The sequence below is a fragment of the Musca autumnalis genome, unplaced genomic scaffold (assembly GCF_047663935.1).
Source record: "Musca autumnalis isolate F117 unplaced genomic scaffold, ASM4766393v1 scaffold_3, whole genome shotgun sequence".
Taxonomy (NCBI): Eukaryota; Metazoa; Arthropoda; class Insecta; order Diptera; family Muscidae; genus Musca; species Musca autumnalis.
The window spans coordinates 26265828-26279829 of record NW_027411866.1 but is presented as its reverse complement, the minus strand read 5'-3'; the positions used below and the strand labels follow the sequence as shown (position 1 = coordinate 26279829).

Below are 14002 nucleotides of genomic sequence, written 5' to 3'. Positions count from 1 at the left end.
TTTGTTGAAATTCTTGTTCACCAAAATGAACCGATGTGAGAACAAGCATTCCTTCTTTATTGCATTTCAGTCTCTTTAATAAAATAAAGTGATGTAAACAAATAAAATATAATAATTTAGCACATTTGAAGTAATTACATATAAGCTCTGTTCCAGAACTAAAAAGTTTTTACAATTTTTACCACTTTTACACATTTTGCGTTCCCGTACACAAAATTTATATGAAAATCGTTTACGACTTTTACAACTTTTACGACTTTTACCACTTTATAAAGTACGGGAACAGGCCAATAATTATATACAGTTAGTCAACTATATTATTGCAAACGATGAATTTTTAAAAATTTAGATGTTTAATTAGGTATTACTACAAGAAATGCTTTCAATAATGTTGGGCTTTTTGTAAATATCTGTTGATTTACCTTTTAATGACAACATCAAGCCAACAAATGCAGAAATCGGTTGGAAATAACAAAAACAACGGGCAAAAAGGATAGGTACCCGGTTTTTGTGGTGTCAACTAAATAATTGCAAAATGAATTAATGTGCAATAAAACCGTGGGGTTTCCCCCGCGATTTTTTGCATTTAAGGATTTTTTAAGACTTTTACGGTATGTGAACATGTAGATCCATAATTTTTTATCATACATTAATTTTTGTGTGTGTAACATAGACGGTATATTCAGAAAAAGAGAAAATCAGGTAAACGGTTTCGGAAAATATGGTACATTTGGTCTATTCCAATTATAATAATGGTAAATCCGAAAGAGAAATCACTAAAATCACCTCTCGTAGGCTGAGAAGTGTATACAACATCATATACCGCACCGAGAAAGAAGCCAGGCTCAAACTGAGGGCGTTACATGGCAGGTCCAAAATAGTAACCTCACGAATTGACTGTAGAATGATTAAAGAAATTAACGAAATAGCCCAAAGCAGGATCAGAAAATAGCTTTTTCTAATTAAAAATGATTTTGGAGTAAGTGTGTCACATGGAAAAGTCAGAAAAGTGCTACATAATAACAAGCACTCATCACGAGTGACTAGGTGAAAACCATTTCCCTCCCATCACAATATATAGAAACTATTCAGACTTGTTATAGACAACTTTTCACGCCATCTTTAGTATTGGGATGGCGTTATATTTTCTGATGAGACTAAAATTATGTTGTACTATCACAATGGACCTCAAAAAGTATTGGGAAAACCCTTTAAAGCCATGGAAAACAAAAATTTAATACATACCGTAAAGTTCGGAAAACTGTCACTTATGGTATGGGGTAGTATACGAAGCAGTGACGTTGGTAAAATCTGATTTTGGAAGAAACAATGACATAGGAGGTTTATTTAGATGTTTTAAGAAAAGATTGACCCAAAGCGTCAAGAAATTTGGGCCTGTTGACCCTGAAAATGCAAACAAATTGCAATATAAGTTCTAGTTCCAAGACAACGACCCTAAGCATAAATCTAATTTATGTAAGACTTAGTTGCTATACAACTGCGCCCAAGATATTTAGACCCCGTTCCAGTGTCTAGATATTAACCCCATCGAAAATTCATAGGTACACCTGAAGGAAAAAGTCAGGAATAGGTCGCCCACTAACCTGGGGGACTAAATAAAATGCAATAAAGAAGAATGGCTGAAAAATACCATTGGAATATAACATTCCGAAAATTATTTATTAAATTCAGATACGTTTACAAGCTGTTTTTGATGCCAAATGAGAGCATACTAAATATTAGAACCAACTTTTCGAAAAATACCGTGAAAAACTGAAAAGTTGTGAATTTTGCAATTTTTTAGTTGACAGTGCAAATAATGAGTTGTACGCATTTTTGTTAATTTTAAGAAAATGTTTAGTAAAATTTACCTACTTTTTATTTTAATATATTAAGGGTTGTTTACACCATCTATCAATGTCGTATGAGATGTCAAATTTTCTACCTGCGAATGTTGTACACATAGTGTGACCACTATGAAAATTTTCATCTATCAAAATGATTTGGCAACTCATATGTACATTTTTCATTTAGGGAGCGCTCTATTTGATACGGCATTCTCGTATGTAAACATAAATTTATCAGCTGTTTTCTGGCATTCTCAAAAAAAAAAAAAGAAAACAAAATCTTTTAAAAAAGAAAATGGAAAGTTATGTATATTAAAATATTTAGAAAAGTAAATAAAGGGTGTTTATAATGTTATTTTCAGATCGATTGGTCGAAAGAAGCAGTCTTGGAAATGATTGTTTTGTGGCAAAAACATGAATGCCTCTATAACCCCAAACCTATTCTACCACAAGAAACATGCTAGATATTAATTTTCCTTCAACCAAAATTAAAATTTGACCAAATTTGCAACTCAACAATAAATGTAAACAATGACAAAAACAGCTGTTTTTGTATTTATAGGTTATGTCATACGAAAATGACACTTGTAGGTATGAACGAACAAATTGAAAGTTGTATGGATGACGTCAATTTTGACAAACATAGAGAATGTCGAATGGATGAAAGAAATGACAGCTCATATTACATTGATATATGGTGTAAACAGCCCTTTAATAAACATGTGTAAGAATTGCATTGTTAACAAAAATATTAATAATGATATTTATTTATATCAATAAAATGATGTTTTATTTAACATTTTGTAATAATTTTGGTTTTGCAATAATTAAGTTGACTAACTGTATTTAAAAAATTAATGTTTAAATGAAATTGCATTACAGCAAATCATATGAGAATTGTGAATGATCTTGGTTGGTGCGTTTTGTTTACGTTTTTCAATCAGAAAACAATTACGCGGGAACAACATACCTACATACATACATATATTTTTTGCAAGTGGCAGGCTTTTATGGACTTCCCCCCACCCAACTACTCAATTTATGCCGAAGACACCTTCAATTCTATAGAAGACCACTATGGTGATATTCTATTCTAAAGAAGACCACTACGGTGATATTTTATAGAAGACCGCTATGGTGATATTCTATTCTATAGAAGTCCCTTGCGGTGATCTTTTCTATAGAAGAACTCTTCTATTTAACATGAGACCCTACTATTGGTCTGATAAACATTTTATCGACAAATTGGGCATCACCGCAAGGTGATCTTTTCTATACGTTGTTCTTGCACATTTTCAATTATTTTTTCTATCTTTTTTTCAGATCCATGGTGTTCATGATTCCAACTGCCAACAATGGATAAATACTGTCGCCTATGTGCTGTTATGGGAAATGATCACCAACGTCTCTATGACGAAAACAATCATCCAAATGAAATCCAAAGACTTGTGGAAAAACATTTCTCAGCGGAGGTAAGTTGAAAGGTCCCTTCTACAATATCTAAACTCTAATGAATACCACACGTTTTGCAGTTTTTCATTGTTCCATGGTCCAACACATTTAGATGGATATGTAGAGCATGTACCCACCATCTTTCCGTAATTGATGAATTTCAAGAAATTGTTTTTGAAGCTCAGCGGAAACTTATGGAAATGGGAAGCAATCGTCAGCATCGAACCAATATTGTAGAATCAAATAATGTAAACAAAACGATGGTTCCAAGACCAGAATCTCAACATAGGGTTCTTGCAACAACACAGCATTCTGATTCCGTGGATTCCACAATTCCAATACAATCAGAAGACATTACTGGAGTTGGAGATGAGACAAATTCTGCAACTCGTCATTCTGATTGCCTGGATTGCTCAACAAGTATAGAATCCGAAGACAATGCTGAAGATCATGAGACAAATTCAATGGCCCATGCAATACAACGTTCTGCTTCCCTGGATTCTATTAGTACTGTAAGTGTGAAATCAGAAGATATTGCAGAATCAAATCCCAAAGAATTGCCTTGCACAAATCAAGAATTTCTGCCCTTAAAAGACGAAGAAGATGAAAATTTAGAAAGACATGAGGTTGAATCTTCAGCATATTTCCAATTAGCCGACAATGTTTTCAATGAAAATAGTTCCGAGATAAGTGAATCAACTTTCAATAGCTTAAACAAAAAGTCTTCATCACATGCCACAGGCCCTGCAAATCTTGCTATGACTGCCGAGAACCCCTGCTTAACTCAGGTTGAAGGCAATAATAGCTTGGCTGTCAGTAAATCTGATATGTGTAGATTACCACGTGATCTCCAGGTAGCTGCAAATTCTTCCTATCAGGCAAATAACTTGAATCCTGGCACATTTGTTGCAACCCTTGGCTCGATGATGCAAAATAATTCACTGGCCCTTCCATCATCTACGAGTTTGCATCACCCTGTCGATACCACTGCGCATTCCACAACTGAAATTAATAACAATTCGGTGACCAATGTTGAGGTGTTAACCTCTGACATCACAATGGAAAATGAATCACATCTCAATGCCATAAGACCTACAAATGCCCATTGGGAACAAAACCGGCGAATCTATATTCCTATGGTAATACAAGAAGAAGGAAACCAATCCAACAGCAATCTTCAACAAAATTCAACAACAGTTTCAAGTATGGTTTTGAAAGATTTGGCGACCAACCAACAAAAATATACTAAGCAAACAACAAGTGTAGATTCAAATTCCGCCTTAGGGAATTTGGCGTCCAGCGCCAGAAATTGGAATGATAGAATTTCCCTGGAACAATCTACAATTGTTGAAAATGATGGCGGAAATAATAATGCCTCAACTACGATAGTACCACTGAAAAATCGTCCAGATTTCCATGGGCTTAGTGACTCAAACTTTTTCACCAATACCACCACTAGACAGGCAGAACAAGATACTTTAATGTCCATTATTGAGGTGGGAAATGAAGAATTAACATATCCCGTTAGTTTAGTTGGGTCTGAGAACCGTAAAACCCGGCCTAGCAACGTCAAAAGAAATTCAAATTCACAGGCAGTTGCTGGAGGTGATTTGTCGTCACACATCGTTGAAAGTAAAGCCAAGCAAAGTCACAATATGGGAGATTCAAATTCAATATGGGATACCAAAGCTATATTCGCAAATAAAACCAAAGGAAATGACGGCCCAGCTCTATTACGGATCAATAATATAACAACTGCTCGCAACACCACCACCAACGCAGAACAACAGACCCTAATGTCGCTTATTCAGCCAGATCAATCAGCCACAGCCACAAATGATAAAACAAATAAAATTTACAATACCGGAGATTCACAGTCATTGGCCGTTGCAAGAGAGTTGGAGACTATAATGGGGGAAAATAATGCCAACCAAAGATTCGATACAGGAAATTTAAACTCACCGACCGTCGAAGGAAATTCGAGGACCATCATGGCGGAAAATAATGCCAATCAAAGATACGATACAGTAGATTCAAATTCACCGGCCTTCCGTAGGGATTTGCCCTCCAATGCCACATCTTCAGTTGCCGGAAATTGTTTCTTTAAACACTCTGAAAATGTTTTGTCTGGCATAGAGGAAAATAATAACAATTCGATTGGCGATGCCAATGAAGCAATTGTCCTAGCTTCTGCTAAAATCACTGTGGAAAATTGCTTACCTTTATCACGAGGGGACAGCAATTCAATTCAATACACAGTCGCAGCAACGTCAGTTCCTACCCCTTTCGAAGGGGAAACCTGGGAAACTACAAATGCCTCAAATGTCCTCAACAAAGATGTCACCGTCCCAACTTTGAATCATGGAAATTTTTCGGAACATTCCAAAACCTCCGAAAAAGGTCATCATTTTTCCACCAACTCAAAGCGGTTGGGTGAAAGTAAACAATGCAACAGTTCGGATGATAAAATGCCTTTGACTCAGAATAAAAAGCGAACAATGCGGATGAGTCATATAAACTCAGCTGTGAAACGAAGAAAACTATCCCACAGAGAAATTTATACAAGAAATAAAAGTTCAACGAACAAAGACTCAATGGATCTTGAACAAAGTTCCGAAAAAGAAAATCCTATTGAAAGCCATTGGATTCCAAAGTTTATACCCGCTTTAAAATATGACATGTCTGATACGGAAATAAGTTCCGACAATGAGTGCCTTCAAGAGACTCCCAGACCCTTCATTGATTCGGTTGGAGTAAAATCTAAACGAGGTGCTAAGAATTCCTCTTTCAAACGCCATTCTAAACGACTAAAAACCCAGGAGGAATATGATGATTTAATAGCCGAATGGAAACCCAGCCTTGAATGTAGAATTTGTCATGTCACCTGTCCCAGATTTAAATTACTGCAACAACACTTTGCCCAACAACATCCCAGTGAAGAATGTTACATTGAATGCTGCCAGCATCAGCTGCGATATCGTTATGAAATCGAGAAACACATTGTCTATCATCAGGCCGACGTTCAAGCCTCAAAATGTGACATTTGCTATAGCATTTTCACCAGAAGGGGTGCATTGAATCAGCATATTTCACAAAAACATCCCGAAGTGGCGTCACAATCACTCAGAACCTTCAAATGTAACGACTGTGGAAAGGTATTCTTTCGCAAGGCTTTATTACAATACCATCAACCCTATTGCAAGGGCGATAATCGTAATGAATCAAACGGCCACATTTGCCCAGATTGTGGAAAATCATATAAATCTAAGGATAGTTTATCACGACATAAAAATAGTACACATATTGACCAATCTGCAATCTTTCAATGTCCAATTTGCGATAAAATCGTTAAAAATAAAATCATGTTAAATTATCATGTCAAGAGCCACACCCACATTAATGAAAGCAAGCAAAAACATGTTTGCTTTTGGTGTCCAAGTTCCTGCACAACTGTTCAGGGTCTCCGTACGCACATCCAATATATTCACCCCATTGAGTATAAGAAGTACTGGAAAAACCAGAGCATGACGATGCCAAAAGATACATATAATTGCAATCAACACGAAACTCAGGATCAAACCCCCAATACCGCTAACCAAAGAAATTCGCAAATTGAGTGTAGATTACCAGGTGATCTCCAAGAAGGCGAAGAAGAAAATCCCTTTGAAAGTCATGGAATTCCAAACTTTAAACCTGCTTTGAAATACGATATCTCCGATACGGAAATGAGTTCCGATAAAGAGTGCCTTCCAGAGACTCGCAGTTCTTCTAAATCTAAACGACGTGCGAATAGTTCCTCATTCCGATACCCTTCTAAACGACCAGTAACCCAGGAGGAGTACGACGATTTAATAGCCGAATGGAAACCCAACCTTGAATGTAGAATTTGTCATGACACCTGTCCTAGATTTAAGCTGCTGCAACAACACTTTGCCCAACAACATTCCAGCGAAGAATGTTACATTGAATGCTGCCATCTTCAGCTGCGCTATCGTTATGAACTCGAGAAACACATTTTCTATCACCAGGATGATCGTGCCTTTAAATGTGAAATTTGCTATAGAAGTTTCACCGTAAATAGTGCCCTGACTCAGCATCTTTTAGAAAAGCACACCCAAGGAGCGTCAAAATCACTCAAAACGTTCAAATGCAACGATTGTGGTAGGGTATTCCAGGGCATAACTAAATTTCAATACCATCAACCCAATTGCAAAGGTTATAAACGCAACGAATCAAACGGCATCATTTGCACAGATTGTGGAAAGTCATATAAAAATAAGAATAATTTAAAGCAACATATCAAGAAGGAACATAGTGGCCCAACTGAATGCGTCCAATGTCCAATTTGCGACAAAATCGTTAAATGTAAGCATACTTTAAAAATACATCTCAGAAGTCACACTAATGAACGCAAATATGTTTGCTTTTGGTGTCCAAGTTCCAACAAAACTGCAAAGTATCGCCGTCAGCACATGCTAGATCTGCACCCCGTTGAGTTCAAGAAGTACTGCAGAGAACAGCGGAGGCGTAAACTTAAAGAAGCTTACAATTGTAAACAAAGCGAAATTCTGCCTAAAGAAATTCAAATGGATAATCTCAGCCACACTTGATATTTCTGCTACAGAGTTAACTTCCGACAAAATGTGGCTTCAAGCGCAATTCAAATACACGCCATAAACGTTCATTAAAATCAGTGACAAGTCGACCTCAGACCCTTGAGGAATATTATGACTCAATAGCTGAATGGAAACCCAGCCTTGAATGTTGAATTTGTCATGACACCTGTCCCAGATTTAAGTTACTGCAACAACACTTTGCCCAACAACATCCCAACAAAGAATCTTACTTTGAATACTGCCAGCTTCAGCTACGCTATCGTTATGAACTCGTTGAAGCATTTACTATCTGAAATTTGTTAAGTTTTTACTCTAAAGGCCTGCTTATATCGACTTCTTCGAATGATCACTCACAAATGCTGCATTCATTTGTCCAGATTTATCACGACATAAACAGAGTTTACACATTGACAAATCTGCAAGCTTCCAATGTCCAACAATTTGTGATAAATTCTTCAATACTAGTTAGACACTTAACCAGCCACATCTCGGTACACTCTAAGGAACATTCCGTTAGATACAGATAAAATATATTGTTCCAAAAACGTTTCATATTTTCACAACCATTAATAGTCACATCAGGCAGAATTATTTTGCTGAACTTCATAATGATTAGTCATTCATAAGAAAGGTGAACTAGTAGGGAAGTATATGAAAGGGAGAAACAAATTGGAAGCTAATAAATAAAAAAAAAAAAAAACAGAAAACCCTTTGTGCCTTTTATTGGGAACAAGTGTCGTTTAGGACCACCTCTCGAATCGGTCTGAAATTTTTACTTGATCGCCTGATTACAACGATATATATATATGTAGTTTTCCGGGGCAGTCTATACTTTCCGAGAAATAGGTCTTGACCAGGACTTATAGTACGTTTAGACTTATAAATCCACTCGATTTCAAATGTCAATTCCACAGTATATACGTCAAATAAATCGTAGTTCTAAATCCACTGGATTTTATTTGACATATATTTATGGGATTGACAGTTTAAATCATAGTATAATAGTACGTTTATATATATGTAAGTGGATTTAACAAACCCACTGGATTTCAAATGTCAATTCCATTGTCTATATTTCAAATAAATCCTCATAAAGAATGTTAAGCCTGCAAATGGCTATAATATAAACATGGTCTAAGTTCATAGTCTAACAGGCGTTTTAGATCAAGTTCCATACTAAAGTCCCGGTCCATACTAGAGTGATTTCATTGAAATAATTGCCTGAAATTATGCGTCTCTAGATCAGGGACGCGCTTCTTTGCAAAGGAAGTATAGTGAGGGCGCCCACTTAGCACGGCTGCCTGTCAAAATATGTCACATCATATTTTGGGATTTTCAAGGTAATAATTTTAAGACATATTCACATTAAAACTAAAACGAAACACAACAAAAAAGCTTCTGGACTTATCGTACGTCGATGCCTTCAATTCTGTAGACAAATAACACTCTTTCCAGTTTTTGCCCCCAAAGGGTTAAGGTACAAGATGTGTATTTGGTCCATAAAGGGTTAATTTTTTCGCCCACCTTGTTCTATTTTTCTCCCTGAATCTAAAAACGCTATATTAACTTAAACCAAATACTTGTTTTAACTTTAAGGCCCGTTATTACATCCTTTCTGTAGTTAAATATTGGCCGGTATCGGTCAGATAACCCATTTTTTATTCTTTCATGTTTGCTTTAAGAATAAGTGTCAGATAAATTAAAAGGAACTTTGTGTTCCTTTTAAAATTTAAACTGCGCCCGAGAGTATGCTGCACAAAAAGCAAGAAAAAATTGTCAGCAAATTCAAATCAACCAATCAGATTTGAGAAAACTTGAGGTATACACATTTTTATGCTTGATATTACCATATTTTTACAAAGTATAACATTTAGTTTAAATGAAAGATGTAATAACAAATCCCTTGTAATGCGAACTTTATTCCTTACTTTTCTTACCCCCAGTTTTTGTAACTTATTTTTGTTCGTTCGTCTATATTCGTAATAATTTAGGCATTCATAGCTCAGCCCCCAGATGACATACACATCTAATTTTTCGTATACCCGTTCCATATATCATTAAGGATTCCTCATTTAAAAATCAGCGCTCTAAATTTGCGATAAAGCGAGTAAATCGATCTACAAAATTTGACAATTCGTGTGAGAAGAATAAAAATTTTTACAAAAACTGGGGGTTTAAGTAACTCTTGTGCCAGACACTGAAAATAAAACATGAAAATTTTTTAGTTTTCAGGAGAGAGCGGAGGTGTAGAAGCTCCCTTTCTCCCTTCTTACCCATAAGCTCAAACCATTTTCATGAAAATTTTCATAGTCTGGCACAAGAGTATGGTATAACAAAAATCGACTTTAAAGACAAGATGTAAGAACGGGCCTAAGACTTTTGGCCGTTCTTACATCTTGTTTTTTTGTTTCAGCAATTGACCATCTACCTTGTTTATTGTGATACGTGAAAAGTGTTGCAACTTTTGGTACTTTTTCAGTCACAAACAGGGTTGTATATCATGTGTACTGTGATTTCGATGTTGATTTTGCTGAAATCACTAAATGAGATGATTTCATTTTTGTATGCGAAATCATGATAAATGTTGCTTGATTCCGCGCGAAATCACGAAACGCCTTCGAAATCACGAAAAGACGCCGAATGTAAACCAAACATAACGGAGGGTTAAAAATGTTTATTTATTTTTGGTTTCTTTTATATCACACAACAATAAACGCCACAAAACACAAAGATAATCTACATATTGGCCTGTTCCCGTACTTTATAAAGTGGTAAAAATCGTAAAAGTCGAAAACGATTTTCATATAAATTTTGTGTACGGAAACGAAAAATTTGTAAAAGTGGTAAAAATTGTAAAAACTTTTTAGTTCTGGAACAGAGCTTATATAAAAGAGCTTATAGTGCGGTTACACTACAGTTTTTTGCCGGGTTAACCCACTTTATGAGGATTTATTGCTTAATCTGGTCAAATCTGACCAGATTTGCCATACAAAAATTAAATCCTCTCACGACTGGGTTTATTTTAAATCCGGCATAAATCCACCAAAAATACAGTGTTGTATTCGGTATTTGTGCAAAAAAATCCAACTCTACTCAAAAAGTACCAAAAGTTGCAACTGTTTTTGCAACAGAGTTTGTCGTGTTTTACACGTTTACGATTGGTCGCATGAGATTTTATGGAGTTAACAAATCTAAAGTTATTTGAAAATCATAAAATTATTTATTTTTTTACATTATACACATGGTATAATAAGAAAGGTATGGCAGAGCTCACAGCTGATTACAATTTTTTTTCTGTTAGTGACCGACTTGTGTCAAACCCATTTTGATGTTTTGTTTGGATTGTTCACACATTTCAAAGAGTAAATAATTTCACACATACATATATACATACATAACAGAATTTTCATTTGAAACAAAAATAATTTTAATCGAAATAAAAATAAATTGTTCAAAAAAGATGCGAGAAATTATTTCATTTTAATGATTTCAATATTCCTAGTTACTCCAAGAATTCCACATAATAGCGTAAAGGGAATATATTAAAAGTGAAATGGACCGCTGAACATTTCATGATATAAAGGACGAAAAGGTCACTAAGCCCTGTCGGTCTGGCTGGATCGCGCGATAAATCGCGAACAGATCGAACGATTCGGTCAAAAAATTTGCCCTCGTAAACGTTGTCCAAATTTAGATCAAGTTTAAAAATATTAATGCACATCCTCGGGTACCTGCCCCACAAAAGTTCAAAATTGTTCACAAAAAATAGTGTCCCTGTCACGATCTCTCGAAGAATGTAACGTATTTGGTCCATATTTTTTATATCGTAATATTTTTCTAGAGGTACATCAGTTTGGAATATGGACTATATCTGTCCACCTCCCACACAAAAAAATGGAAAAATACAGTTTAGGACGTGCTCTCGTATCCTTTCGATTTTTGTTGGAACTGATTGTTTCGGGGTCCTGAGAAAATAGGTCGAAACTGTAAAATTCCCTACGATCATCATGTGTAGCGACTGGTGCGCGCAACAACTTTAGAACAAGATACTGCGTAGCTCTAAACTTTGCATATCATAACATTTCTGACAATCGAAGACAAAGTTGGAAGGTGGTGCTTATCAGTCCACTCCTTCCGTAACCTTCCAAACAACAATTAGACATTTTTGTTAAGTGCAGCTCATGGTTTGTTCTAGGATCTTTTGCACATTTTTCCCTAGATCAAGTAACCTATCAGGCAGGCTTTAATAGCGTTCACAATAATACAGTCGCGAAGACAATAAAGAGTTACAATGTAAATGCCGTACATGGGGACAACGCCCACCCATCGCAGCAGAAGAACGCCAGCTGCCAAGGCAAGCACGAGTGGTTTTAGGTCAATTTAGATCTGGACGATGCATCCGCCTCAATTCGTATTGGGCCCGAATCGATGCCACGATACCCATCACATGCATTTCTTTAGCCTTTGAGTCTGGATACGGATGGGAAGCGGAACCAGACAACTGAAATAATACCCGAACGACCATATTTGTTTTTCTGTACAACGCTCATATTATTTTTTAAACATTTTATTCATTTTGAAAATTGAATATTATATGAAACAAAAACAAAAATTGAAGTTTGTCACCATTGACAATTTTGAAAGAAAGCGGGCATAGGTGTAGGGTTGATTTTCTATGGCTTTTTCGAACCTGTTCTACCTTTCTTATTCTACCATGATTATACACTTTTTTAACAAAAAGTACGCTTGATACCTTTGGTATGTTCCAGAACTGCAAGAATCTACTAATTTTTACTATTTTTTCCGATAACATAAAGGAAAAAATGTTATCGTAGTAAAAAATAGTAGCTTCTTGCAGGTTCTGGAACAGAGCACTTGATACAAAAATGTATCCCTGTGTGTAAAATATACCAATATGAGCAAAGAGGGGACGATATCTCATGCGAGAAATTGTAAAAGTGTTAAACACGACTTTATTAGTTATTTTGTATGTATACGTAAACAAACATCAGCTGACAGTTTATATCCTCGAAAAGCTAAGTGTAACCAGCAAAGATTAACCCACTGGATCTATTAAACCCAGTGGGTTAACCTTCAATAGTGTAACTGGGGTATTAGTGAGTGAGTGACTGATGCTAATGCTTGGTTTACATTTACGAAATCCACTCGATTTCAACTGTCAATTGCATAGCTCAAACGTCAAATGAAATCTCATCTGAATTTCATTTGGCGTTTAACCTATGGATTTGACAGTTGAAATCGAGTGGATTTCGTAAATGTAAACCAAGCATTAGTTTACATTCACGAAATCCATTCGATTTCAACTGTCAAAACCATAGCTTAAACGTCAAATGAAATCCAAGGATTTCAGATGAGATTTCATTTGACGTTTGAGATATGGAATTGACAGTTGAAATCGAGTGGATTTTGTAAATGTAAACTTAGCATGAGTGAGTGACTGACATATCATCGCCCAGAAGAAACCGGTGAAGCTAGAAAGCTGAAATTTTGACTGTGCGTTGCTGTCGGTGTGTAGGGGTGAGATAAGGCTGGGTTTTTGGAAATTCGACCTAGAAGGGTACGAAAAGTACTATAAGGTACTAAATATGGTACCCTTTGTATTAGGCAAACGGGAAGAGCTAGAATTCTGAAATTTGGAAATTCCACCTGTAAGTGTACGAAAAGTTACTAAATTTGGTACCAATTGTTTATTTTGGGAAGTGGTGTTGATATAAGGAAATGATTTTGGAAGTTCGTACTTATGTGTACGAGAAGTACTAAATGGTACTAAATTTGGTACAATTTGGATTTGGGTGAACGGATAGAGCTGAAAACCTGAAATTTGGAATTTAGATTACCGTAGAAGTGAACGATTGAGATATGGGGGTAGTTTTGGAAATTCATACTTATGTGTACGGAAAGTACTAAATGTACTAAATTTGGTACAATTTATATTTGGGTGAAAGGATAGAGTTGGAATCCTAAAATTTCGAATTAAGGTTACTGTTGGAATGTAGGATTGAGCAAGTTTTGGAAATTCGTACTTATGGGTACGGAAAGTATTAAATGGTACTAAATTTGGTACAA

At 35.8% G+C, this 14002-nt stretch overlaps 1 protein-coding gene across 6 annotated transcripts; it reads left to right on the top strand.

Moving 5' to 3' along the window:
* LOC141396889 (uncharacterized) lies at window positions 1-8622 on the top strand. Of its 6 annotated transcripts, none has more exons than XM_073972596.1 (4): window positions 1-144; window positions 2680-2763; window positions 3171-3319; window positions 3380-8622. In XM_073972596.1, the coding sequence occupies exons 3-4, from the start codon at window positions 3203-3205 to the stop codon at window positions 7907-7909; spliced, it is 4647 nt and encodes a 1548-aa protein (XP_073828697.1). In that variant the 5' UTR covers window positions 1-144; window positions 2680-2763; window positions 3171-3202; the 3' UTR covers window positions 7910-8622. The 6 variants fall into 6 exon arrangements, with proteins under 6 accessions (XP_073828697.1, XP_073828702.1, XP_073828700.1 ...); XM_073972601.1 differs by having other exon boundaries at window positions 9-130; window positions 2730-2763; XM_073972599.1 differs by having other exon boundaries at window positions 9-130; window positions 2730-2927.
* The last annotated feature ends 5380 nt before the right edge of the window (window positions 8623-14002 follow it).